General features: G+C 44.6%; 1 protein-coding gene across 2 annotated transcripts; it reads right to left on the reverse strand.

Moving 5' to 3' along the window:
• Window positions 1–5127: 5127 nt before the first annotated feature.
• On the reverse strand, window positions 5128–20923 carry BCL7C (BAF chromatin remodeling complex subunit BCL7C). Of its 2 annotated transcripts, none has more exons than XM_083378110.1 (7): window positions 20195–20923; window positions 17561–17639; window positions 17371–17467; window positions 13022–13183; window positions 11056–11141; window positions 8832–8980; window positions 5128–7224 (listed from the first exon to the last, which is right to left on the reverse strand). In XM_083378110.1, exons 1-7 carry the CDS (start codon window positions 20284–20286, stop codon window positions 7182–7184), a joined length of 708 nt encoding a protein of 235 aa, XP_083234236.1. In that variant the 5' UTR covers window positions 20287–20923; the 3' UTR covers window positions 5128–7181. The 2 variants fall into 2 exon arrangements, with proteins under 2 accessions (XP_083234236.1, XP_083234235.1); XM_083378109.1 differs by having other exon boundaries at window positions 17371–17470.
• Between the last annotated feature and the right edge of the window lie 6678 nt (window positions 20924–27601).

A 27601-nucleotide genomic window follows, 5' to 3' on the forward strand; every position in this document is an offset into this window, starting at 1 on the left:
ACAGAATATCCAAACAAACCGGGTTAACATTTATATATATATTTTCTCTTTTCTCTTGTCAGAATCCAATGATATCACATTCATAAATGTATGGTTAAAATATTTATTTTATTTTATTTATTTTAATTCCATTTATATCCCGCCCTTCTCCAAAGACTCAGGGCGGCTTACAAGCTTAGCAGTAGCCTTCATTCTATGTATATGCCTGCTTATTAGGGCTTTCACACACACACCCAAGCGGCATTATTACAAAGTCAGCTTATTGCCCCCAACAATCTGGGTCCTCATTTTACCTACCTCGGAAGGATGGAAGGCTGAGTCAACCTTGAGCCTGGTGGGATGTGAACCTGCACTAATTGCAGGCAACTGGTGTTACTTAAGGAGGCATTAGCCCACTGCTCCACAAAATATTGTGCCTACCGGGATTCTGCCATACTGGTAGAAGGAGGGGGGGATTGTTTATTCAGTCTATCTGTAGCTGCTTTCAAAGAACTTTTGATCTGGGGGAACAAAGGGGGAGGGGAAGTGATCTGTCTGTTGGGGCTGTAGGAAGAAGGCAATCAACAAAGGAATGCACGAAGTTCCTTTCTTCCCACGGAAGGACCTGACAACCAAATTGATGGGATCCTAACCAAATGGAGTTTTGAGGGGAGTGGGTTGAACGGGGAATGCTTATATAGATTTGAAATGTGACTCAAGACCAGATCCTGTCTCATATCTCCACAACCAATCTTATTCTTAGTAAAAAATTTCCTTTTTGGACAACTCGGCTCCAAGAGTCCTTATTTCCTAAGATGTGACTTGGGGTGGGTCCTAACACTCTCTCTTCAGCCTAAATTGAGGGTCTTTCTTTCCTAAATATCTAAGTCAGGACAGGTCTGACATTTAAGCTACATCTTAAGCGTTCCCGTGCAAAGGCTACACTTCTTCCTCTTTCCCAAGCCCCTCCCCACTTGACCAGTTCATCAGTGTCCAATAGCATTCCTTTTTGATGTTTCGGGAACAGCTTTGATGCTTGGTGCCTTTCCATAGAGTTTCCCATTCTGTTCCCAGACTGTGTGCTTGACAACTGGCTTATTCCAGTTTTACACCTCTGGTTCTTGTCTGCTTGTCTCCCCTCCCCCCCCTCCCCAATTTGCCTTTCCATTCCCATGCCTGACCTCTGCTTCCCCCAAATTCCTTCCCACCCCCTCCCTTTTTAATGGCAGGATGCCAATGAAGCCAAGAAGCTGAAAATGGCAGACCTGACAGATTGTTTCTATTTAGAGGTTTAAGTCCGACATTTTGCTTTGCCCGGATTACTTCAAGGGATTAAAGTGATTCGGGTGGGCAAAGAAGGCCCTTTGCAAAGGTAAAAGTCTCTCTTTCTCTCCCTCAAATGCAGGGATCAAGTTCTTACCAGCTCCACACGGGGTGCCCGCATTTGGAGGCAACAAAGGAACTGGACCCCCCCCCCCAAAATATGGGTCAGCTGCAGAGAAAAACTAAATTTAGTACTAGGTGCGAAAAGGCAGATGACACCAAGATCGGAAATGCCGGCTATAGCAACTGCTCTCACGGGGAAAGAAGGAGTGTTAAGGAATTTTGTTGTGCAGAGGTCTCCTTGTGCTACCAAAGAGTTGCACAGAGAAGAAATGGTACTGAGAGCAACAAGAGTACACTGAGTTGTAAAAGCAAAAAGTATTTTACTTTTAAGGTGGTGTAAGAACAAAAATGCACAGTCAAAAATAAACAGTCCAGGTCATACACAATAGCAACAGTCCAAGGCGTAATCCAAAATACAAAGTCTTCTTACCAGTCCAGAGGTCAATACACAGTTCAGGTTTACAACAGTAGTAAACCAACAGCAGAGCAAAAACAGTAATAGTAGAGATCAGTGAATTCAGAGAGAGAGAAAAAAGCTAGCTTCCTCTTATGGCCATGAGAACACTTACACACCCATTGGCCAATTAACTTCTTAAAGTCATAGCATTCTGGTTAATATATTTTCAACCCAACATTGTAGGCTAACACCATATGCCTAACAAGGAGTCCAAGTTAAGATACACACAGAGGGAAGCACAGAGAGAGAGAGAGAGAGAGAGAAAGAGAGAGAGAGAGAAGAAAGAAAGAAAGAAAGAAAGAAAGAAAGAAAGAAAGAAAGAAAGAAAGAAAGAAAGAAAGAAAGAAAGAAAGAAAGAAAGAAAGAAGAAAGAAAGAAAGAAAGAAAGAAAGAAAGAAAGAAAGAAAGAAAGAAAGAAAGAGAGAGAGAGAGAGAGAGAGAGAGACAGACAGACAGGGATCTCAATGATCATTTCCCTGTATTGGCCCCTGCGAAGTAAGCTGGAGAAGGTGCGAAGGAGAGGTGGGATTCCCCGATCCCACCCGTGGGAAAAGGGCGGAGAAGGGAGCACCGACGCCCGCGACACAGCCGGGCGGAAAAGCAATGAAGGCAACGAAACGAGCAGGCGCCGCCGTTCCCTCTCCCATTGGAGGAAAGGCGCGGCGGCGGGAAAGGCGTTCGGGGCTGCTGGCTTTTCCCCCGGATCTGGGGGAAAGGACCACGGAGGGGAAGGGAAGGGAAGGGGAGGCTGGAAGGCCACAATCACGGGACTCCGCGTGGGCAACGAGCCGGCAATGGAGACGGGCACGCGGAAAGGAAGCCCTGGGAATGCCGCTCGGGCGCGCGCGCGCCTCTCTCGCTCCCGGGCTCCTTTCTCCGGCGCCGCCGCGCCAGCCCGCGCATTCTCGCCCGGTGCCGCGGGTGGGTGGGTGGGTGGAGGAGGGGGCCGAGGTTCCCCCTGGACCAGAGGAAAACGCGAGTTACTCACCTCCCCTTGGAAGACGGGAGGCTCTTTGCTGGCCGGTGGGTCATACCCAAAGCCCTCTCCCCCTTTTTTTTTTAATTTTCTTTTTTTGCTTCCGTCGGGGGCCGGAGGAGGGGAACTCCCCCCCAATCCCAGGAAATGCGCAATCGCCCCCCCCTCCGGATAAGACACGGCCTGCCCTCCCCTTCCGTCTTGCTTGCACGTGGGAACGGGGAGGTGTTGGGTGGGTGGGGGGGAAGGGAGGGAGGGAAGAGAGGAGGGGAATGTTAGGGGTTAACTATTCCTTGACTGCTTTGCTTTGCCGGTTCGGAGCTGATCGGGCGAAGGGCCCCCTTTCTCCGGCAACCGCCGCCACCGTGGCTTGGCGTTGTCGAGCTCTCTGAAATTGCGCTCCGAGCGTGCCGGATCCAAGCGGATCTGAAATTCAAACTCCCGGGCGCGCGAGAGTATTGATGCGGTCGGGCGCCAAAGTCGGGTCCAGAAATCAGCGCCGCAGAGAAGAAAGGTTGGGCTTTAAAAAAAAAAAAAAAACGCCCGCGCACAAGACAACCCGCCATCGCTAGATGGCGCCCTCGGCTTTTCTCCCCCGATAGAAAGCTCTGTTGTTTCACGTCTATGGAGATTCTGTCATCCAGGCCACGGTTTATCCCAGGGATCTTCAAACTTGGCCCTTTTATGAGTTGTGGACTTCAACTCCCAGAATTCCTCAGCCAGCATGCCTGGCTGAGGAATTCTGGGAGTTGAAGTCCACAAGTCATAAAAGGGCCTAGTTTGAAGACACCCTGGTTTATCCCAAAGGTGCTTTTTCCAGGAGGCAACTGGACTTCCTTTTTTTTTGCTTTGAAGATGTGTCGCTTCTCATCCAAGAAGCTTCTTCAACTCTGACTGGATTGGGGGGGTGGGGGGGAAATGGAAGGATTTATACTCCTTGCAGACACCTGATTCGGTTGCAGGCCCTGTCTTATCCGGAGTGGAGGCTTGTCTGTGTCCTCGGGGGTCACCTGAGTGGTGCAGATGGGTGTGGAGCCACCTTGGAACTGCTGAAAGGGCTTTTTGTGGAATTGTGCTTTTTGCGGGATGTTTTCTGCCCTGCGTCCTGTTGTTTTATTATTTATTTATTTATTTATTTATTTATTTGTTTACTTATATCCCACTTATATCCCGCCCTTCTCCGAAGATTCAGGGCGGCTTACAATCTAAAGCACAATGTGCTTAGCAATAGCCTTCATTCTATGTATATGCCTGCTTATTAGGGCTTTCAGGGGGCCCCCAAGCGGCATTATTACAAAGTCAGCTTAATTGCCCCCAACAATCTGGGTCCTCATTTTACCTACCTCGGAAGGATGGAAGGCTGAGTCAACCTTGAGCCTTTTAAGTTTTAAGGGCTGCTTTACCATTCCAGTGTACTACACTGCAGGCCCAAAGGCCGGTTTCATCATACCAAAGCCGCGCCCACCTCATTGCCGGCAATGCAAAAAGAGTCGCGATACGTTGTGACACGTCACGTGATGTGGCGAGTTTGACACCCGTGCTATACAGATATAGGGTTGAAATGAGGGGCCCTTGGTGCTCTCTGAGCTTGTTTTTTTTACAGACGTTTCATTATAGGTAACCTCATCAGTGCTCACATCCATGATGAACTTACCTACTTTGGTAATGAAAAGCCTGCAAGAAAACAAGCTCAGAGACCACCAAGGACCCCAAATTATACCATAATCCAGTTGGATGGTGTTTTCATAAGCTTTAGAGCTACAGTACACCCAGCCTGTTTACATGCTAAAAGTAGCCTAACTGTGTGTGTGTGAGAGAGAGAGAGTGTGTGTAAAGAAGGCTGAAGCAGTTGCAAATATTTTATTACAGCCATTTCGCTTCTTTGAAACCAGGTTGTCCAGTGTGGGGGGAAAAATTGGCTGCAGCCACGGAGGCATTTGATGTCTAGAAAAGATGCTTAGTTACAATTTTTGCACCTCTGATCTAAATGAACAGCATCAGGTACATCTTTTATAGCTTCAGAATGCTTGTTATGCATCCAGGAAGGAGGAATGTTTAATCCGCTGAAATTTTGGAGAAAACCGCTTTCTGCTAAATGACAGGTCTGATAGGTCCAGCTAGCCCAGAACTGCCTACAGTAACTCTGTTTCTGTGAGCTGGTTTCTTTTGGTGAACTGAGCTATGGTTATGGATTAACCTAGTTTTATGAATCCACATGAAACACCGAACCAATTTTAGCCCAAGTTTGCCCAATGTGGCAAAGTGAAAACGTTGCCTTCTTCCAGGAAGTTGTTGACTTCTTCAGTCTGAAATACCTTGTTATCTTTCTAACCAGGTCTGACATTATCTTTTCAGGATCAGCCAATGTCATTTAGATCAGAGGTCTCCCAACTTTTCCGGTCTCACAGACCATGCACGCTAGCACGCCACTAGCAGCCCCGTATGCGCATGCAGCATGCACTGGTGGCATGCACATGTGTGAACAGCCACACACACCCACACACACAGTGGCTAGCGGCACATGCGCAAAGGGGCTGTGGACACCCACCCTGCGCTAGCGTCCCCGTTCACGCCTGTGTGCATGCACAAACGGACCCGCAGGCACTAGCGCAAATGGGGAATGCGTGCCGGCCAGCCATTTCCGTGGCCACCAGCCAAGAGCCCACAGCCTGGTCCTAGGCCGGGGACCGTAGGTTGGGGACCTCTGCTTTAGCTGGTTGCCTTGGAGGGGAAGGGGCACAAGACATGGAATTTGTAACTTGTTAACTAACATTACATTGTATTTTAATTTGACTTATTTTTCTTTTTTTTAAAATGGTGGTATGGGTTTCTCATTACAGACTGGAATGTAGGAAAACTTTTTATCCTGTTGCTGTATGAATTGATTGATAGCATCTGCACAATTGTCTCCTGATAAGAGACAGCTTTTTAGCACTAATTGGCATCTGGTTTTGCCTCGTGAACTCCAGACAACTTTTTTGCTTATTAACATCCTAAAATTTATACACCCGGGGCTTGCAAAATACGGCCTACCTATTTCAGAATTTGAGAAATGAGAGGTTATTTAAAAATTACTCTTGACAAAATATGTTCCATGCATGCAAAAAATGTTGATTTTAAGAAATACCCACTTTTGCTGCAAGATAAAGAAACACTACAGATTTCTGAATGAGGAATAGTTTATAAGCTATGAAAATTACAATGTAAAATTAAATGCTTATAAAACCAGAGAGATAAAAATGCTAGCAGTTATTGCTAAATCAAATACTACTACACTTTCACTAGCTACTACTGCTTTAACCTGGTATGAATGTCTTCTTTCATGATGTGTGAATGATGTCACACATGAAAAACCTCCATTGAGAACTCAAATGCATTTAAGAAATTGTGCGACTATACCCTATAGGTCAGATTAAATGGATACAATGGCATCTCTTCCTTGAGGCAAATCCACAGTTGGTGAATGACTTACTAATGCCACATACGTTTGCCAAATAATGCACACAAGTGTCTCTGGTATGTATGGATTGTAAATGTGGATTGTCACAATTTCTGGATCACAGTGTTTCAAACACACTTGGAGAAAATAGGTACACTTGAAGTTTGGCCAATCTTAAGAGGAAGCCCGAAGGACAAAAATGCATTCACACCTGTCCATGTATTCTGTATCTTTAGTAAGTAGCTTACAACATTTGTTTCCTTCCTAAAAAAGTTAGCATTATTATTTTTGTTCTCCGGCTGCAACTCCACACCACAAGCATCTGTGAGGGCCGTGTGACATCACACACCATGGTGCATTACAGGCAGTCCTCAACTTAAGACTAAGCAGGTAGTACTTGACTTACGTCCACAACTGAGCCCAAAATTTCTGTTGCTAAGTGAAACAGTTGTTAAGTGAATTTTGCCCCATTTTATGACCTTTCTTGCAACAGTTAAGTGGCTTGCTGCAGGCCACGGGGATGCTGCAACGATTGTGTGAAAAACAGTCATAAGTCGCTTTTTTCAGTGCTGTTGTAAAATTTGAGCGGTCACTAAATGAATGGTTGTAAATCAAGGACTACCTATACTGGAGTGTGAAACTTGATGGTCATAGGTCAGGGGTCTTCAAACTTGGCCCTTTTATTTACTTGTGGGCTTCAACTCCCAGAATTCCTCAGGCAGGCACGCTGGCTGAGGAATTCTGGGAGTTGAAGTCAACAAGTCATAAAAGAGCCAAGTTTGAAAACCCCTGTCATTGGTCAAGGACTTGTTGTTAGTTGCGAAGTCGTGTCCGACCCATCGCGACCCCATGGACAACGTTCCTCCAGGCCTTCCTGTCCTCTACCATCTTCTGGAGTCTATTTAAGCTCACGCCTACTGCTTCAGTGACTCCATCCAGCCACCTCATTCAAGGACTACTTGTATGAAAATAACTTGAATGATGCAGCTGAAGAAAATGACATAATTACAGCATGACATTACAAACATGGCTTCATTGGAGCTCCTAAACATGTCTCAGCACTATTCATTCGGTGGCTGGAAGCATCCCTTATGAGAAACCATAGATAGGCAAACTTCATTTTGCCTGTTATTATCCAGCAAACTATGGCTTTGCACATTTTCCTTGACATCCTTCAACTCTGAGGAAAGTCCAGCCGTTGATCTGCCTTGTTTGCCTTTCCTTCCAATTAGTCTTTGCAGTGGGCATAAATGGGGCATCTGGGGTGGCAACTGAATCAAAGCAGGAACCCTTCCTGTTATAAATGGGTTAGAGTTTTGTTTTTGTTTGTTTGTTTTACATTCTACAAGACTCCTGGCTTTTCTAACTACCCCAGCTCCCAAGTTTTCAGCAACCGAAATAACCCATAGGGGAAAGTTTTCCCCTCAGAATAGAAAGCCTGGTGTCTCAAGTGCACAGAATCTAGAAGTATTTGGGGAAAGCTCAAGATGGTGGCTTTGAACCCATGTGACGAAAGCCCTGCACTTTTTAATGCCCCTATAAAAGGAGTCTTTAGAGCAGGGTGGCCAACTATGGCCCCTTTATGACCTGTAGACTTCAACTCCCAAAATTCTTGAGAATTCTGGGAGTTGAAGTCCACAGGTCATTAAGGGGCCATAGTTGCCCATCCCTGCTTTAGAGCAGGAGTCCTCAACCTTGGCAATCTTAAGACTTGTGGACTTCAACTCCCAGAATTCTGGGAGTTGGAAGTCCACAAGTCTTAAAGTTGCCAAGGTTGAGGACCTCTACTTTAGAGCATTTCAGTGGAGACTTAATTCCAGCCCTTATTTGAGCCTTCACATCAAAGTTCGATCTGTTTTCTCTGCTGGCAAAGCAGCATGGGATTTGTCCTCCGCCAATAGAGAACACAGCATAATAGGGTGGGAAGGGACCTTGGAGGTCTTCTAGTCCAACCCCCTGGTCAAGCATGTGACCCTATACCATGCCAGACAAATGTCCATAACAGGGACACATCTTGCTTGCCTTTCGTTCCCAGGTTTTCAAAGCCTCTGATACCTTAACTTTAGCATTATTAAATAATAAAATTGTGCATCTTGCTCTTTGCCCAGAATATGAGTTCCCATGCTGCAAAATTTGGATTTGGAATGGATATAAAACTGTATCCTTGCTTTTAAACTACAGGCTGCTCTTTCCTGCTGAAAAACTAGGCTAGAAGATAGAATTTAGGGAGCTTGCGACCTTCCTAATGTAACAGAATTTTACTTTTACTCTCTCGTATTCCCCAATATATAAATCACATTTCTGCATAAGTACCATTTCTCATTTCTTTCTCCTTTCTGTAAGTCTCCGTGATTGCTGCTGGTCATAGACCTCCCTTCCCACTGCTATGTTTCATTTCCATGCAGGCATAAAACATGAATGCTTGATATAAACAGTGTTGTCACAAGGGGGCAGCAGGCAATACTGTGGCAATCTCAGGTTGCAGAGACAAATGGCTTGGACGCACCATGCTTAGCTAACATTATGTCACATTCTCCCACCTAGATCCATCTATCAGAAGAAATGGGAAAGGCAGGCCTGAAGCTTGAGGTTACCCTTCAGAGGATGGGGTAGGCTGCAAAGCTTGCTCCTCTGTACGGATCCGCTTCAAGGAGGGACCTTCTAACAAGAAAGGCTCCTCCACTTCAGATGTTCGTTCTTCCATGTCCGTGGTGGTTTCCAAACAAGCTGCTGTGTCCGTGGCCTGGAAGACAACCAAAGGAAGTCCTTAACCAATGTCTCCCAAGCTCGGCAACTTTGTGCTGACTTCAACACTCACTAGCAAGCATAACCCTCATCTTAACGCTCAACTCACCCTCTTATCTCAGATTCTGCAGCCTAAACCCGTCTCTCAGAAAAAGGAGAAAGCCACAACATTGTGCTCAAAATCTGATTCCACATTTGTGCATGTCAAATATTCAGAAATTCTGCTTTGGAAATCCTGCAGGACAGGAATCCCATTTTGTACAGGAAAACAAGGTAAAAACCAAACCTGTAATTCTGGGCGATGAGAGTACAGGTAGTCCTTGACTTATGACCTCAACTGAGCCCAAAATTTCTGTTGTTCAGTGAAACATTGGTTAAGTGAAGTTTGCTCCATTTTATGACCTTTCCTGCCCCGTTGTTGAGTGAATCACTGCAGTTGTTAAGTTAGTAATAAAGTTGTGAAGTGAATCTGGTTTTCCTATTGAGTTTGCTTGTCAGAAAGTCGCTAAAGGGGATCACACGATCCCGGGATACGGCAACCATCATATATATGAGTCAGTTGCCAAGGGTCTTAATTTTGATCACGTGACCACAAGGATGCTGCAATGGTCTTAAACATGAAAACTGGTCATAAGTCACTTTGTCCAGTGCCATTGTAACTTGGGTCACTAAATGAACTGTTGTTAAGTCAAGGACCAACTGTACCAGAGTTCCCCATCCAGCCATCAAGATTACCAGAGTTTAGGATTAGGGTTAGGGCAGCATGGCTCAGCTTGGAAACCTTTCCCTTTCCCCTCAGTGTGGCTGGCTCAGGAATTCTGGGAGTTGAAGTCCACGAGTCATAAAAGATCCAAGGTTGCCTACCCCTGGGTTAGGGGAAGAAATAATTAAAAAAAAAATACTAGAATGTGCGGAGATGGACAGGCTTACTATAAGGCTGAAACAAAAAGAAGAAACAATGCTATCAGACTTAGGACTTGCTTTATCAATGGCTGGAGAAAAGAATAAAGGATTAGGAATTTTTTAAAAAAAAGATTGCCAGAGTTTAGTAACCCTAATCTTAACACTCAGCTCACCCTCTATCTCGTATTCTCTGAACCCGTCTCTCAGAAAAAGAGGAAAGCCACAACACTGGGCTCAAAATTTGATTCTACATTTGTGCATGTCAAATAATATTGAGAAATTCTGCTTTGGAAATTCTGTGGGACGGTATTCTCATTTTGTATAGGAAAACAAGATAAAAGCCAAACCTGCAATTCTGGGCTATGAGAGTACAGGTGGTCCTCAACTTACAACAGTTCATTTTGTGACCGTTCAAAGTTACAACAGCATTGAAAAAAGTGACATATCACTGCTTTTCACACTTAACGACTGTTGCACCTTCCCCATGGTCACATGATCAAAATTCAGATGCTTGGCAACTGGCATGTATTAATGACGGTTGCAGTGTCCCGGGATCATGCGAACACCTTTGGTGACCTTCAGACAAGCAAAGTCCTTGGGGAAGCCAGATTCACTTTACAACCGTGTGACTCACTTAACAACTGCGGTGATTCACTGAACAACCGTGGCAAGAAAGATCATAAAATGGGCCAAAACTCACTTAACAACCATCTTGCTTAGCAACAGAAAAGTTGGGCTCAATTGTGTCATCAACTGACTATCAAGCATGTAAGCATATTGTGTTAAATTCAAGAGGGCGTTAAAATTTTTAAAGCCCCAAAGTGATAGGTCTGATTGACCATTTGTAATATGTTTTTTTTAAAAAAGTTTTTAATTATTAAAATAATAGGATACAAAAGACAGTAAGAGAATGGCTAAGACAGAACAAAGAATAACTGCAAAGAAGACACCTGATCAGGGAAGACCAACATTATATTATAGACGAGATATGGTTTTGCTTCATTTTGAGTAGAAATTTCTGATAACTTTTTATTAATAATAATTTACTCATTTTCACAAATTAAAAAAGTCTGAGGCTTTGATTGCATGGTGATGGCCATCTTGACTTTTTTGACCTCTTGCCTCCCCCCCAAAAAAACCTCGGCTTTTTTCCACAATCCACATAATCACCTGGAAATCAGACGTCTTGAGATCTGGTTCTTCTTTGCTAAGTTTGGGAGGGTCGTCACTTCCCTCAAGAAGGAGCACCCCAGAATCTGTACGCAGAAAAGGAATCAATCAAAACAGGCAGATCCCAGCGTATTTTCTGAAAAAAATGGCCTTTCTTTCCCCTGTCCTCCATCATCTTAATGAACATCCATCCTCAACTTACTTCTTGCAGACTTGAGAGAAGAGATTTATGCTAAGGTTCAAAACTGAAAATGTAGCTAAACAGTGGAAAGGCTTGACAGGATAACACAGCAAGAATGAAAAGCTTAAATACAGCTATGGCACAATGTACAATTTTATCAAGGCATAATAGCAGATCTCAGCATTATAAATTGCAGGGAAGACCTGCTGGAGGGAGGGAAAATGAGTTACAGGCCCTCAACTTACGACCATTCCTTTAGTGCAGGGGTCTTCAAACTTGGCCCTTTTATGACTTGTGGACTTCAACTCCCAAAATTCCTCAGCCAGCCACTGAAAAACGTGACTTAAGGCGGCTCCTCCCACTTTACACCCTCTGTGTGGTCACATGACTGAAACTCAGGTGCTTAGCAACCAGCATGTATTTACAATGGCTGCAGGTCATGTGATCATTTGTGACCTTCCCAACTGGCCTCTGACATGCAAAGTCAATAGAGAAAGCTAGATCCCCTTAATGACCACAACAGAAATGGTTGTAAAATATCCTCAGTTATTGATGGGAGCTCCAGGTTCAATTATGGTCATATATCAAGGAATGTCATAACACAGAACAGCCTCAATCTCTCAAAACATCATCCCAGTTTTCCATACGCAGTGTTGTGATTCAGGGTCAGCCTGTGGGTTCGGCAGTTGGGTCGGACGACTCAGAGGAGGAGGAGGGGGGTGTTGAAGAGCTTGCTGATGATGGCCTTGAGGCTCCGCAGAGCCCTCAGCCAGGCCCCTCCCACCTGGTCACGACAGAGACCCAGCTGTGTGAGCCTGACAGCGTGGATGAAGATGACCCACAGCTGGCCCTGTTCAAGGACGCCTGACGCAGGAGGCAGTCAATCAGGAGTAAACAGAGGAAGGCAATGGGGCACCTCGGAAGGAGGCAGAGAGAAGCCACGCCCTGAACTGTATAAAAGGGAAATGCGTGGGAGGGCTGGTTTGCTAAAGGCAACCGCTTGAAAAGCTCCTGTTTCTTGGTTCGTGTCTTGTTCTGTTTGTTTTTGTATTCATAAATTTGGCAGGCTTAATTCCAGCCTCTTGCCTTCTTGTAAAAGGGGTTGTCCCTGCCTTTTCTGCAGGGCCGGTAGCAGGCTGGTACAGAACACGCAGAAGGTTTGCTGGGCCAACAGCACTGGCCTGCCTCAGTCCAGAGACAGGCAAACATGGGCACAATTTTAGAAGCAAATAGTTCTTTTTACCTAAAGCTAAAGACAGCAATAGAAAATTAGAGGCTTAGCCCAGGTCAAGATCTAAAAATGGGAGGAATGGATTGTGAAAAAGTCAGAATTTGCTGAAATGGCAAAGATGACCTACTGGGTCAGAGAAAAAGAACATCAAAGACTTTTTAAAAAAAAACAAACTGGAAACTATATAGGGATTTTCTGTTGAAAGAATAAAAAAATGATATAATGATTTATGGCTTTGAAGATGGAAAAATGTGGATTTAAGGGCAGGACTGAAGGGATTTGTGTAATATCCAAGAAGAAGGAGGAATGATAAGATTGCAAAACTCTGTTGAAAAGAAGGCTGGAGCTTATTTTATTTCAAACCTCTCTTTTCTTTTTTTCTTTTAATTATGTACTTTTAAACATGGCTTCAGCTCATTCCCCTCCCCTGCTACCACTTTTCTAGGATGGTCGCGTACCACCTGCCAGGTGCCAATGTACCACAGGTGGTACCCGTACCACTGGTTGAAAAGCCCTGGCTAAATGCCAAGAGATCTCTTCCCAGATGAACCTACCTCCCTCTTGGCCCAACAAAGGGGGCTGCAAATCATCCGTCTTCAGCTCTCCTAAGACGGTGGGACTCGCTGTCTGGCTTCGATCCGGGGTGGGGGTGGGGCTCGTGTCTCCCCCTTTCAGCAGGGACGTCTCCGAAAAAGAACTCTGGCTGCTGTTCTCATCTGGTGGAAAACAGAAACAGGACCGTGAAGAACCGTATCTGGAAACTGGGAGGTTTTTTTTTTATCACTAGGGGTGAATGGAGACTCCAGGTTCGGTGACCGTGTGCCATTGACGTGCTATGAGTGTCTTGGACTCCACTGTTGGAAACCACTACGTGGAATGAAAAAGAATGAAGCTCAAACCACATTGATTAAAAAAAACCACCAATATGATTGGGAAGGAACAAAAACCATGGGGCATGCCAACGCCTGCCACACACATGAATTTATTGAGGCCTGGTATTGTACCAAAGGAGCAATTAACAAGCATACTGATCTAGATCCAGCATATGAATATGTAAGAAACCAGACCATTCGAACTACCGATCAACAAGAGAACCAATCAGCTGCTTGGAATTTAAATATAGATCTAAATAAACAACCAATCGCATGACCAATTGACCACAGTGGCACACAAGACATTTATAAGCTAAGACTAGGACAAGGAAATCCTGATGATGATGTTTGGTAACAAAATGTTCAGAAACTATATTAAAAAAAGCTTGGGGAGCAAACCACTACCAAAATCTAAAACCCAAGCTACAAGTATTTTCTCTTATTTCAAAGATGAAGCGACAAACAGTGAGGCAAGTTGTAATTCAGCGACATCCAAAGGTTTCATAGAACCACAAAGCTGGAATGTACGGGTGGTCCTCGAGCTGTGACCACAATTTCTGTTACTAAGCAATATAGATGTTAAGTGAGCCCAATTTTATTTCCTTTTTTAGGCCAGCGTTGTGTGGGAGGACAGCACACACACACCCCGAGAAAGAAATATTTTGGGAATATTTAAAAGGCAGAATATTATATTTCCCCAAAGGAATAATGGAAAATCTTAGGCAGAAACCAACCCTCCCGCCCAGGTCTGTCTGCCCCAAGCAGAAACTAGGTCTGTCTGTAGAAATGCAGATGTGATAATCCTTTCAGAAAGACTAGAGCCAAGAATTTAGAGCTGATGGGATTAGAAAAACAAAGATCCCTAGAATCAACAATCCCTCACACCAAAAAAATCCAACACAGGACATAGTCATCAGCCACATGCTCAGGGAAGTGGGATATGACCTTTGGGACATAATAGGATTAACCCACCACCCTCAGAATACCAGAAAGGCACACTCAGACTCAGGTCAAAGTTCATGCCACAGGAACAACTCCAAACAAAAGCTAAAGAAAGTGTAAAAACCCAGCACCCACTACTACATGTGGTCAGCTTTCCCAAGGCCATCTTTCTGTCTGGCTCTCCTCTTCAATAAACTACAACCTTCTTTCTAAAGCAGTCTCCATTTTGTTTATTCCCAGCATGGATTGGACCCTGATGAAGGTTTTTCTTTCAACAGTTGGTAAGCAAACCACGGCCGTTGTTAAGTGAATTATGCTGTTGTTAAGCATTGACTTGGCTTGTCGGAAGCCAACTGGTAAGGTCTCAAATGACGATCAGCTGACAACCCCCGCCCCCAGGACAGTGCAACCAGTGTCAGTTGCCAAATACCTGAATTGATCACGTGTCCTTCTAAATTACTTCTTTTGTGCCATTGTAACATTGAACAATCACTAAACAAATGTTTGTAAACCAAGGACTACCCAAACCATAGAGCAGAGGTCTCCAACCTTTCTCAGATGGCAGATGGGAGGGGAAGGGAGGGGGAAGCATTTTACGCACGTGCATGCGCATGCACACAAATGGGGCTGCGAGCACGTGTACGTGTGACACAAACAGGGCAGTGCTAGCACCCGCTAGTTAGCAGCACTCCATTTTCGGCTTGTGGCGCCGTTTTTGCCACGGTGCCTCATTTTCGCCATGCAACCCATGCAGCACCCGATTTGCATAGCAGCAGCGCTAGCATGAGTGGCCCTAGCACATGTGAGTGCACTGGCCAGCCTGTCCTGCAGCCTGCTGGCCAGCAGGCCATAGCCCTTTAGTGGGCTGCAGCCCACAGGTTGGCCCACCCCTGCCATAGAGGTCAGCTGCCTGGGAAATTCTGGGATTTGAAGTCCACACCTCCTAAAGTTGCTGAGGTTGAAACACAGTGCTAAAGCATCTCTAATACTGTAGAGGAGGGATCCCCAACCCCCGGTCTGTGGACCAGTACCGGGCCACAGGATGCCAGCAACCGGTCGGCACAAACAAGGAAAGCCCCATCCACAGGATGCAGGCAGCACACAAAACCACGCCCCCTCTGGTCTGTGCAAAAACCTTTCTCCATGTAACCAGTCCCTGGTGCCAAAAAGGTTGGGCACCTCTGCTGCAGAGGATCCTCGGGCCTCTGACCTTAAGACCTCATTGTGTCCAATGGCAGCCTCTTCTGCCAGCTAGCAGCTCATATTGTACCTGTATCTCTTTCCTTGGATTAAATAGGTTTGTAATCTGATCTACTAGGAGTGAGTCACTTTAGGCAGTGCATTTTATCCTGAAAACCAAAGGAAGCTACGGATGAGAAGCATAAGGTCATATGCTAATACCTTCATTCTCTCCCTCAATGCCTTCAAGATTTTTATTATGCTTCATCGCACAGTCAACAAGATGTTTCTAGGGGACTTGGCATTTTGATCCACCTATTGAGTCCTTCCCAAGGACCTGGGATAGCAGATGTTCTTGTTTGATGGTGTTAAAGGTATCATCGCAGATGGTAAGCTGTCCCAACAAATTATAATAATGGATATAAAACAAGAAGGGGCAGAGAAGAATCTAATTTTTCTACTGGTTGTCAAGCTGCAAGAATTTAGCTGAAGCCATTTTCACTTCGTTTTTTGGTTGCCCCAGTGTTGGGAGGGGGGATGTGTGCTTTTAAGTTTAGTCAAAACAATAAATTGTCCTGTGGGAACCAAGGTCATTGCTGCCTAAGGTTTGGTGGGCTGAGACTTCGTTAGGACGCCAGCCAAAGTAGTTTATTGGGGAATGTGATTTATGACATATTACTGAGGTGGGAAATGCAACTTTGTAACATTGTAACCTTTGGGAGGGAACTTCAGTCTTGGTTTCACTTTTGATCCTGCGGATACTTTGTAGGAAACTTCTTGCCTTGGAATTCTGTTTTTCCTGGTCTCATCTTATCAGAACCACAACACTGGTCTTTTTTTTAAAAAAAAATGTAATTTTCTCTCCTTTCTTAGTCTCTGGAGTACAGGTACCTCTCAACTTAGAATCATTTATTTAGTGACCATTCAAAGTTACAAAGCGCTGAAAAAAGTGACTTATGACTGTTTTTCACACCTACGACCATTGCAGCATCCCCATAGTCACGTGATCAAAATTCAGACGCTTGGCAACTTCGTATTTATATCAGTTGTAGTGTCCTGAGGTCACGTGATCCTCTTTTGTGATCTTCTGACAAGCAAAGTCACCGGGGAAGCCAGATTCACTTAACAACCGTATTGTTAACGACTGCAGTGATTCACTGTGGCCAGAAAGGTCATAACCATGGGGCAAAACTCAGTTAACAATTGCCTCACTTAGCAACACAAATGTTCTGTACCAGCCTGCTACCGGCCCTGCAGAAAAGGCAGGGACAACCCCTTTACAAACGGCAAGAGGCTGGAATAAAGCCTGCCAAATTTATTAACATAAAACAGACACCAACCATGAAACGAGCTTTAAGAAACAGGAACTATCCAAGCGGTTGCCTTCAGCAAACCAGCCCTCCCACACATTCCCCTTAAATACAGCTCAGGGCGTGGCCTCTCTCTGCCTCCTTCTGAGGTGCCCCATTGCCTTCCTCTGTTTACTCCTGATTGACTGCGTCAGGCGTCCTTGAACAGGGCCAGCTGTGGGTCATCTTCATCCACGCTGTCAGGCTCACACAGCTGGGTCTCCACCAGGTGGGAGGGGCCTGGCTGAGGGCTCTGCGGAGCCTCAAAGCCGTCGTCCGACCCAACTGCCGAACCCACAGGCTGACCCTGAATCACAACAACAAATCTGGGCATCTCTTGCGTCAAGGCCTACCTGTATCCTGTGTAGGGAGGGCCTGAAATGCCAAATTTTACAAGGCCCTTGTAAAGGAACTAGGTCAGGGGTAGGCAACCTCGGCTCTTTTATGACTCATGGACTTCAACTCCCAGAAGTTGAAGTCCATGAGTCATAAAAGAGCCGAGGCTGCCTACCCCTGAACTAGGTAATATCCTTCCCTCCCCCTTCCTGTCCCAAAATGTACCATTCAGGTCCAACATGAGCAGAGCAGAATTGCTTCGAGGAGGAAACCGTCTGTCTCTGGCAGGCTGCTGCTCTTTGCTACCTCCCAGACGTCTTTTCTGCTGCAACAGAAGAGAGGGGAGCAAATAAGTCCAACTAGAAGTGCTCAAGACAATAGGCCTCGTGAGGAAACCAGCCCGCCTCTTTCTCACCTCGTCTCGAGGGTCCATAATAGGGACCCACTTGTAGATCCGTAAAGAGGTGTCTCCCACCGTCACCCAACGCTTTTCCCTAGAAAAAGAAAAATGGCAGGATGAAATGGGACGGCTTGCAGGATTTCTCCACTGGTGACCTCTGGGTGTGTTCGACAAAAAAAGTAAAACCTTCTCTGATTTGAAGGTTAAAAAATAAGGTAAAGGTTTTCCCTGTCCAGTCATGTCTGACTCTAGGGGGCAATGCCCACCACCATTTCCTAGTCGAGGGAGCCAGTGTTGTCCAAAGACACTTACGTGATCATGTGGCCGGCATACGCCAAGATGCACAGAACACAACAGGTACCTTCCCACTAAAGCGGTACCTATTTATTTACTCGTATTTGCATGCTTTCGAACTGCTAGATGAGTAGAAGCTGGGGCAAGGACAGGAGATCATCCTATTACACAGTACTTGAATCCTGAACTGCCAACTTTCTGGTCAATAAGCCCAGCCTTTTAACCAGTAGCTGCTGATAACTTTGTCAATGCAACTGTGTAGTATTCTCAAAATGAAGTAATTCTCCTACTTTTGCCTTCTTCCAGAAAGTTCCCCCCCCCCAACTTTCCAGACCAGCCTAGACTCCTGTGATTTTCTAGTGGAGTCCCATCCACTCAATAGCCAAGTTTAACCATGTTTAGCTTCTGGGCTTATACAGAGTAATGCTACTTCTTGGGGGTGTTTTAAAATATCTTGTTAAGTAGATGATGATGATGATGATGATGATGGTGGTGGTGGTGATGATTGCAACTGAGACACCGACAAAATGTACAATTATAGAAACCCGTTATATCAGTTTCCCAACACTATACAATCCTCTTCCATCCATCTTGATTTTCTAATATCTTTCTGACAACCCAAGGATAGTCTGGGAAGATACCGTCCAGTGAGAGGATGAACTTGATCAACACTCTGTATCAATGTTTTTCAACCTTGACAACTTGAAGTCATGTGGACTTCAACTCCCAGAATTCCCCAGCCAGTCTACTGGGGACTGAAGGCTAAACCATGAAGAATGGTTGCAGGAATTGAATATGTCTAGTTTAATGAAGAGAAGGGGGAGGGGTGACCTGATAGCAGTGTTCCAATATCTCAGGGGCTGCCCCAAAGAAGAGGGGGTCAACCTAGTCTCCAAAGCACCTGAAGGCAGGACAAGAAGCAAAGGATGGAAACTAATCATAGAGAGAAGCAACCTAGGACTAAGGATGAATTTCCTGACAGTGGGAACAATTAACCAGTGGCATGGCTAGCCTCCAGAAGTTGTGGAGGTTTTAAAGATGATATTGGACAGCCATTTGTCTGAAATAGTATAGTGTTTCCTGCTTGAGCCATCCATGGCCCATCCTCTGATTCCTGTAGCTTTCTTTCCTCTCTCTCCTCCCTGGTCTTCATAGGTCATGTGAAATCACCATAAAGCTTGATCAGAAGTAGAAATCATTTTGTCCTCTGCCTGATTAGGAGCTTTAGAAATTATGTGAATATTATAAGCTTGAAAAGCTCCTATACTGAAAACTATGCATAGTAAGACCATCATAATGACTTCTAACAATGTTCAGTTGTATTGGGACATGGAGATTTTCATCCCGGTATGTTCACTAAGCTCAAATCAGTGGCTTTGAGCCAGTCATCTCTCTCAGCCCAGCTTTATCTCACAGGGTTGTTGTTGTGGGGATAATGTGTGTGTCATTTTGAGCCCTTAGAGCAGGGGTCTCCAACCTTGGCAACTTTAAGACTTGTGGACTTCAACTCCCAGAATTCCTCAGCCAGCAAGGTTGAGGACCCCGGCCTTAGAGAAAAGCAGGGAGATACTGTAAGTGCAATATAACAAACCATGTTAACAGCCACAGTAATATTGAGCTAAGATGTTCAGAGATTGCATTTACCAGAAAACAAAATCAAACCATTTTGTTAATTTCAGATTCAAGAGAAACAGAGAAAGCAACCAGACTATACTCCCCCACCAGAAAAGCTGCTGGCCTTCAAACTGTTAAGTGGCTTCAGCTAACGCCTCTGATGTGACGATTTGATGAGGAAAGGGGAAGGATCATGGGCAAGACAAAAATTACCCATCGGTAATTAACAAAAATTAACATCGGACACTTGGATCAGGTGCTCTGGTGGAAGGGCGGGCAAGGAGGAGGAGCCATTTCTAGAGATCCCTTCCAAGAGACAGCAACATTTTGGCCAGCTCCTCTGGAGCACAACCATCCTACCCCACTTCCCTGGGCGCACAGCACTGACATCAAACCTCAGACAAAAACATCTGGCTTTCAGCAAGCCTTCCAAACCAACCATGGGGAATTCTGGGAATTGAAGTCCACCTGTCTCAACAGTCGCCACGGTGGAGAAACACTGATCTAGAGTACGCAGGCTCTGCAGACGTGGTGGAAAGACCCATAATCAACACCCCAAACCATCAGTCGCTTCCCACCAAAACAGGCCTTTGGGGTACCCCACCAAATGTCAAAGTTCACCCAGCTTAGAAGCCTCCTAAACAGTCAGATCTGCAGGGGTGGCAAGCGGTCGCTTTCTCACCAAAGTCCTCCCCGGCTGCCCCACCACCACCACCACCACCATCCCCAAATTGTGCTCACCATCTCCGGACGTGCTCAATAGCAGCCATCACTTTCTTGATGTCATCTTTTGCCCGGCTCCTCGTTTCGGCTCGAATGGCACGTCCTGACATGAGGTCAGAAGTTTGGCAAGTTGGAAAGCTGCGATGGATGGAGAGGGGAGGCAATTGGGAGCTTTCTCTCCGGATTCTTAAGTTCTGAGTTGGGCTCTTTTGTTCTCTTTATCCCATTTCTCTCCCTCTTTCTTCCTTTGATGGGTTGGTCTGCACCCTCTATCTTCTTTTGCTCAGAGAGATGCTGGGAGCGCTGGGAAGGTTCTGAATGCACATCCCTTTGCTGTTAATCCATCAAATTTTGCCCGCCACCTGTCTCTGTCGTGCCATCCATCAATCCTCCTCCATCAGTTTATTCCAGTTGTATTTTTCCTCTTGCGTTCTAGTGTTTCTTTTTTCTTCCCCCCCCTTCTCTCTATCTTTATCTTTTCTTTTTTTTTTAATCTCAGCCTTCATCTACTTCTCCTCTCCGTGGCTCTCCACCATTCTTCCTCTCTCTGTTCACCTCCTTTAGCTGTTGTTCTCCTTTTGCCCAAAAAGAGGAAGAGAAGAAAGGAGGGAGTAAAAAAAAAACAACGGAAAAAAAGCAGTTCGCCAAACGGAAGAACTATAATATAGTTCTTTCAGGTTGCTTTTTAAAAAATATATATATAGATATTTCAAACTTTGTGAGCGCCCTCTAGTGACTGGGAGAGCTGGAAACTGTACCGTAGGAACACAAAGGTGCATCCTTTCGAAAAAATGTTGGAGGTGTGGTAGTTTAGAAGCTACCTATTTTCACATGTGGTGGACTTGTAGAAATATAAAAGCTTTTTGGATTAAAATTTGGTGGAACATTCAAAAGATTTTTAAGAGAAAGATAAAGTTTTCCCCGCAATTGTTTTTATTGGGCATTGTTGCAGATTGTGATGTTAAAGAAACTAACTTGATGTTGAACATGATAACGGCAGCACGGTTACTGGTGGGACAATATTGGAAGAAGGATAGTTTGCCCACTGTAGAAGAATGGGTGTTTAAAGTTTCGAATCTTGCAGAAATGTCTAAGATTTCTGCTTATCTGAAGGATCATTCACAGGAAAGATATATTTCAGTTTGGAGGAGATGGATAAATTATATTCAAAACAAATATGGGACTAAAAAGTACCATTTAGCTTATGAGTAGATTTTAGTGGGATATTGTTATTGGTACGTTGTTGGTAGTTATGTTAAAAGAGAGTTAAAGCGCATTATGAACTTGGTTAATTGTATATTATGCATAATTTTTATTTAGAATATGATTATTGTAACTATAATCCTGTATTTAGCTCTGGGAAGTGGGGGGGGAAGTGGGTGGGTTTGGGATGGGAGGGATTTGGGGATATATTGTAAAATTTTGTTTTTGTAAAACTCTTTAATAAAAAAAAGAAAGAAAAAATATCCTGTCGTCCTGATAAATGGTAGGAAGTTGGCAAAACAGAACAATCAGGGTTAAAAAAAAATTAAAAATCACCACAAGGATATTATTTTGCATTGCTGTCCACCTTGGGGATCCAAGTTGATGACATATTTGAGCTGATTGCTTTTTGGAAAAATTCACAATGGGAATTGAATTATGCTTATTAGAACAGAATGAGCAATCAGTAATCCAGAAAGATTGATGCAGATCCTGCATTTAGTGGTCTTATTATCCAAGGGGGAGGATCTTCTTTGGGCAAACCCGTACATTAGTATTTTAAAGTCAAAATAATAAAATGAGTGCTTGTTATAGCCTGCCTGCCTAATTAAGCGTCCCTGACTATAAAAATATTATTTTTAGAAAAACAAGAAGGAAGAAAATAAGAAGGAAGGATAACCAGGGCAAGTTTTCCCATAACTTGGGAATTGGCCTGAAGCTAATTTGATGCTGTTCTGGTCATTTCCTATACTCTCTTGGTCACAAATATCCAACCTTTATTAGTCTGAGGATCACCCACCAGTACTGAGTGAGTCCAAGGCCTGTTCTGGAAAGCTACAGGTAATCCTTGATTTACAACCACAATGGTGCCCCAAATTTCCGACGCTAAGCAAGAGAGTTGTCAAGTGAGTTTTGCCCCATTTTGCCACCTGTCTTGTACAACTGTTAGGTGAATTACAGCAGTTATCAAGTTAATAACATGGTTATTAAGAGAATCTGGCTTCCCCATTGACTTTGCTTGTCAGAAAGTCATAAAAGGTAATCACACAACCCCAGAACACCAATCATCACAAATACATGCCAGTTATCAAGCGTCCAAATTTTGACCATGTGACTGTGGGAATGGTGCAATGGTCATAAGTGTGAAAAATGTTCATAAGTCACTTTTTTAAAGGGCCATTGTATCAATAGCAATACCACGTAGACTTATATACTACTCCATAGTGCTTTACAATACTCTCTGATGGTTTACATTTACAAGGTCAGTATATTGCCCCCAAACAATCTGGGTCCTCATTTTAGTGACCTTGGAAGGATGGAAAGATGAGTCAATTTTGACCCGATCAGGATCGAACTCCTTTGGGCAGAGTTAGCTTGCAAAACTGCATTCTAACTACTGTGCCACCACGATGCCAATGAAACTTTGAACGCTCACTAAACGAATGCTTGTACTTGGACTACCTGTACTTGAGGACTTTAATGGGCACAGTGGGTGCCTTAAATCAGAGGTCACCAAACTTTGTTGGTTGGTGGACCAGAGGGAAAGGGAGAGGGAAGCATTTTATGCATGTGCACGTGCATGGGGCTGCAAGCATGCAAGTGACGCAAATGAGGTGGGGCTAGCACCTGTGTGATATTCACTAGCCCTGCCGCATTCTTGTGCACAGCACCCTGTTTCTGCACCCCGAGGTGTGGCGTCGACCCATTTTCACACACCAAGGTGCGGCGGCATTTCATTTTCGTGCCCTGAGACGTGGCATTGGCCCATTTTTGCACAGCACGGTGTCCCGTTTTTGTACCCCGCACTGCAGCGGTGTCATGTTTTTGTGCCCCAAGGCATGGCAGTGGCCTGTTTTTGCACCGTGTGGTGGGGTGTCCTATTTTTGCATACTGTGGCCACGATGCTAGCCCAAATGGGTGTGGGGCTGTGCACACATGCGCACACTGGCCAGCCTGTCCTGTGACCCAGTGGCCAGCATCACTACCGGGCCACAGCCCCCAGGTTGGTGACCTCTGCCTTAAGTAGCTGAGATTATTTTGTCTTGTAAAGCTTTCCAAAAATGTGACATGGGGCCCATTTTTCCCCTCTCTGTTGAAATACTATGAGGACCACAAAGGGTGGGTACATGAGGTCCTTTTTGCACTACATTCTTAAGCAGTTTCTTTTGGGGGAGCTTCCTAGTTATAGGCTTTTACTATAAGATTCAGATCAACTGCTTACTGTATCTAAGGGAGAAAGAAAAATTGAATGTGATCCTGAAATCCCCAGTTCTTCAGTTTAGGACAGTCTTAGGGTCAAAATAACTCAGCTAAACTCTTAGAAGGTAAACTTGCTTGCAAAGGAAGTTCCAATGAACGCGTGAAAAGTACATCAGAGCAGACACTTACATGCAAGATTACAACTTTTAAACTGGGCTCTGGCAACATGCTAGACTTGGCCAAGTTGGATAGTTTATGGATCAGCATAGTGTGTGAACTCATCCCTTTTGTTTCAGATTTATGATATAGACACAGCGTTTGTAAACCTGTTTTTAGGGTTTAGCATGACTTGGGAGCCTGGCTTTAACTTCCACTTCCATATGTTCTTCCTTTGGAGTCAGTCCTAATCCAGAAGAAAACTTTTCTGGATTAACTTGCAGGAGAGGGCGCTGCTCGTCCAGTTATTTTGCTAAGCACAAAAGAGATTTCTGGCGGGGACAAAGGAATAATTGTGGCTGTACCCTGAGGGTTTCTGGGCTGCATGTTTTGAAAATACAATTACAATCAAATCTGTCTCTGGCCCTGATAAGAATAAATGAGTCTCTTTATCAAAGAGGAAGCCGGAATCAAAGGAAACACAGCCTCTTTTGTATTACCATAATAGAAACCAATTGGGATAGTGTTAATTAGCCAGCAGAACTGTCACAAAGTTGAATCTATTATTATTAAGTGTTAGAAGATCATTTAAATTTTAGATCTGGCTGAAACCAGTTACCATGATCTCTGGTTATCTGCTTCAGGCCATTCAAACTTAATTTGGAGCACCCAGATAGTCTCTTGAAAGCAACAGAGAAATGGGATTTAGAAGTTTCCCTGGACAATGAGATCAAAAGTGCTGCCAAGGGAATCTACAGGGTGTCTTCCCTTCTTGTGGGGTGACCGTAGGCAGCTTTAGATTCCGTCCTGAAGCCCCACTGAGATTGATCTGGGTCCCTGGGATTATGCCTGGGATTATCCAGGATTTGGAACATACAAATGTTCCGAGCGTGTATCTTGGATGGCGTCCTTAATTTTCTTCTAAAGTAGCATCACTCCTGCTATCCTGTGCAAAATAGCCAGACCTGTTACCTGGCCAAGAGATTCTAATGCATTGTTAAGAGACCGTCTCTTGAAAGGCTGATCTGAAATTGTGTTGGGGGAAAGTTAAGTTCTGAACTTCCAAGTGATGTTTCAATAGAAACCAATCAGCTGAAGATTCAGAGGCAAGAGAGGCTTCCATGGTCACCTGCCCGTCTGCAGCTCCTTAAGGCAGCCCCAGATTTATGCATTTGTTTATGTTGTGTAGCCGGTTCTTTGCAGGCATTGAGCGAGACAGAAGGTTCAAAACAGCAACAGGCTTTATTGAAGGTCAAACATAACTGAAACAACAAGGGAGCTGCTGTGCAGCTGCTTATACAGTTGGCCATAGGCGGCGACCAATAGGTTTGAAGCATAGGTTTCCCGCCCAAAGACCTGCTTAGCCGGCTGGAGACAACCAGTCTGAGCTGGCTAGCAACCATTACAACATACACGTGAACTAGCACTTAGCAATTGAATGCAAGCAATTAGCAAGCAGTGCAACAAGAGCAAACACTTACAACATATACAAAAGGCCAATACATTACAGTTTATTTATTTGCTTGCACTTATTATACAGTCCAAAAGGGACGCGGTGGCTCAGTGGGTTAGGACACTGAGCTTGTCGATCAGAAGGTCGGCAGTTTGGCCTGTCGAATCCCGAGTGCCGTGTAACAGAGTGAGCGCCTGTTACTCGTCCCAGCTTCTGCCAACCTAGCAGTTCGAAAGCACGTAAAAATGCAAGTAGAAAAATAGGGACCACTACGGTGGGAAGGTAACAGCGTTCCGTGCACCTTTGGCATCTAGTCATGCCGGCCACATGACCACGGAGACGTCCTCGGACAAGCGCTGGCTCTTCGGCTTTGAAACGGAGATGAGCACCGCCCCCTAGAGTCGGAAACGACTAGCACGCATGTGCGGGGGAACCTTTACCTTTACCTTTACCTATTATACAGTCCAACTCCAATGGACTTTGGATGGTGAACAGTTGCCCAAGGGAAAGAACACAAGGACTTGCAGATGGGTGGGCTCCCTCCATGCCCCCATGCAGCCCAAATGAACATTTCAGCTCTCAAATCTGAAGTGTTGTCCAGCAGGATGGCTGAATTCTTCATGTTTTAATGCAATTAAATTAAATTAAAATTAAATTAAAGAATTCATTTCTTAGAACTGTTCTCCTTGGGTCAGTCTACCTGCTCTTTTATATAGCATAACGTTTATAGCTCTATAGTTTATAGTGTCTATACCAGTGTGTCTCACCCGTGGCAATTTGAAGATATGTGGACTTCAACTCCCAGAATTCTCCACCTGGGGGAATTCTAGGAGTTGAAGTCCACACATCTTCAAGTTGCCCAGGTTGAGAAACACAGTCCATTATACTATGAGAGAACTATGGGATGACCATGATGGCTAGGCTCAAACTCCATCACTGAACAGATTCATGGATGACACCAGGCATAAGGCATGATTTATTTATTTTGGCTTTGCCTAGTTTGCTATGTGAAACCCAATTTAATGAAGTTTGGCATGACTAAGGCAGGGCTTTGCGTGACAGGTGAACCACGCAGAAACATCTTGTGGCATTTCAAAAGCTTTTGAATTTATTGGGGCATAAAGTTCTACATTCCTGCATCCGATGAAACGGGCTGCAATCTAGGAAAGCCTCCTGCCATTAAAACATGTTGTTTTTAAAACCTTGAATGGCTTTTTCTCATCCCTTTTCCCTTTACAGTACGTAACTTACTGAAGAGTTATTAAGATTTGCAGTTTTTATCTTTTTTTTCGTATTGTAATTCATTGGTCCCATCCCTTTAGCAATGTCGATGAAAGGCAGGATGTGAGTACAGTACAAAAAGATAATTTTATTACATTTATTATCAACTTTGAGTTCAGTTAAGGTGACAACATAGGCATAATGTTCTGCGCAAGAATTTATTTTTTTTATGACTTCCCGGTGTCCCATGACTTCTTGGTGTTTTCCCATCCAAGTTTGAACCACCCAGCTTATCTTTTTTTCCCCCAGCAGTTTCCGTTTCTATCTTTAGCATTGGGGAAAAAGATAAAAGTGTACTATAAAAAATGTGTTACCACCTTTCTTTTTTGTTTTCCCCAACCCAGAACAATTCAATTTAACTAAAGGACTTTTCCCCCCTTAAGAAAGAGATGAAGTAGATTTGTTGTCTTAGTTTTGCAAGAATATAGTTGCTGTTGTTGCTTCTTCTTCTTCTTCTTCTTCTTCTTCTTCTTCTTCTTCTTCTTCTTCTTCTTCTTCTTCTTCTTCTTCTTCTTCTTCCTCTCCTCCTCCTCCTCGTCTCACTCTCTGAACTATTTTAAAGCCAGAGTCATTTTCCTTTCAAGTACAGTCTCTTCCTTGTAGTTCCATAATTTTGGATTCTCCCAGAGCTTTTTCTGGAGTGGCATCCTATGTATGGAACGCCTTCCCTCAGAGAGGCCGAACGGATGTCCATCTGAGCATCATGTCACCTTTTTTTATTCTATTCTATTCCATCCTGTACTGTTTTTCTCGTTTTTGTATTACTGGAAACTACCCAGAGAACTTCGACTATTTTTTGGGGGGGGTGGGATGGGAAACGTGTGTGAAATTTTTAACAACTCCACCTGCCACCCCGCTTTCTTCCTAGATCAGGGGTAGGCAACCTCAGCTCTTTTATGACTCGCGGACTTCAACTCCCAGAATTCCTGAGCCAGCACAGCTCAGCATGGCAACCTCTCCCTTTTCCCTCAGCATGGCCGGCTCAGGAATTCTGGGAGTTGAAGTCCGCGAGTCATAAAGCGGCCTAAGGCCTAGGCCCGGGGTAGGCAACCTTGGCTCTTTTATGACTCGCGGACTTCAACTCCCAGAATTCCTGAGCCAGCACAGCTCAGCATGGCAACCTCTCCCTTTTC

Source organism: Vipera ursinii (assembly GCF_947247035.1).
Source record: "Vipera ursinii genome assembly, chromosome: Z".
Taxonomy (NCBI): domain Eukaryota; kingdom Metazoa; phylum Chordata; class Lepidosauria; order Squamata; family Viperidae; genus Vipera; species Vipera ursinii.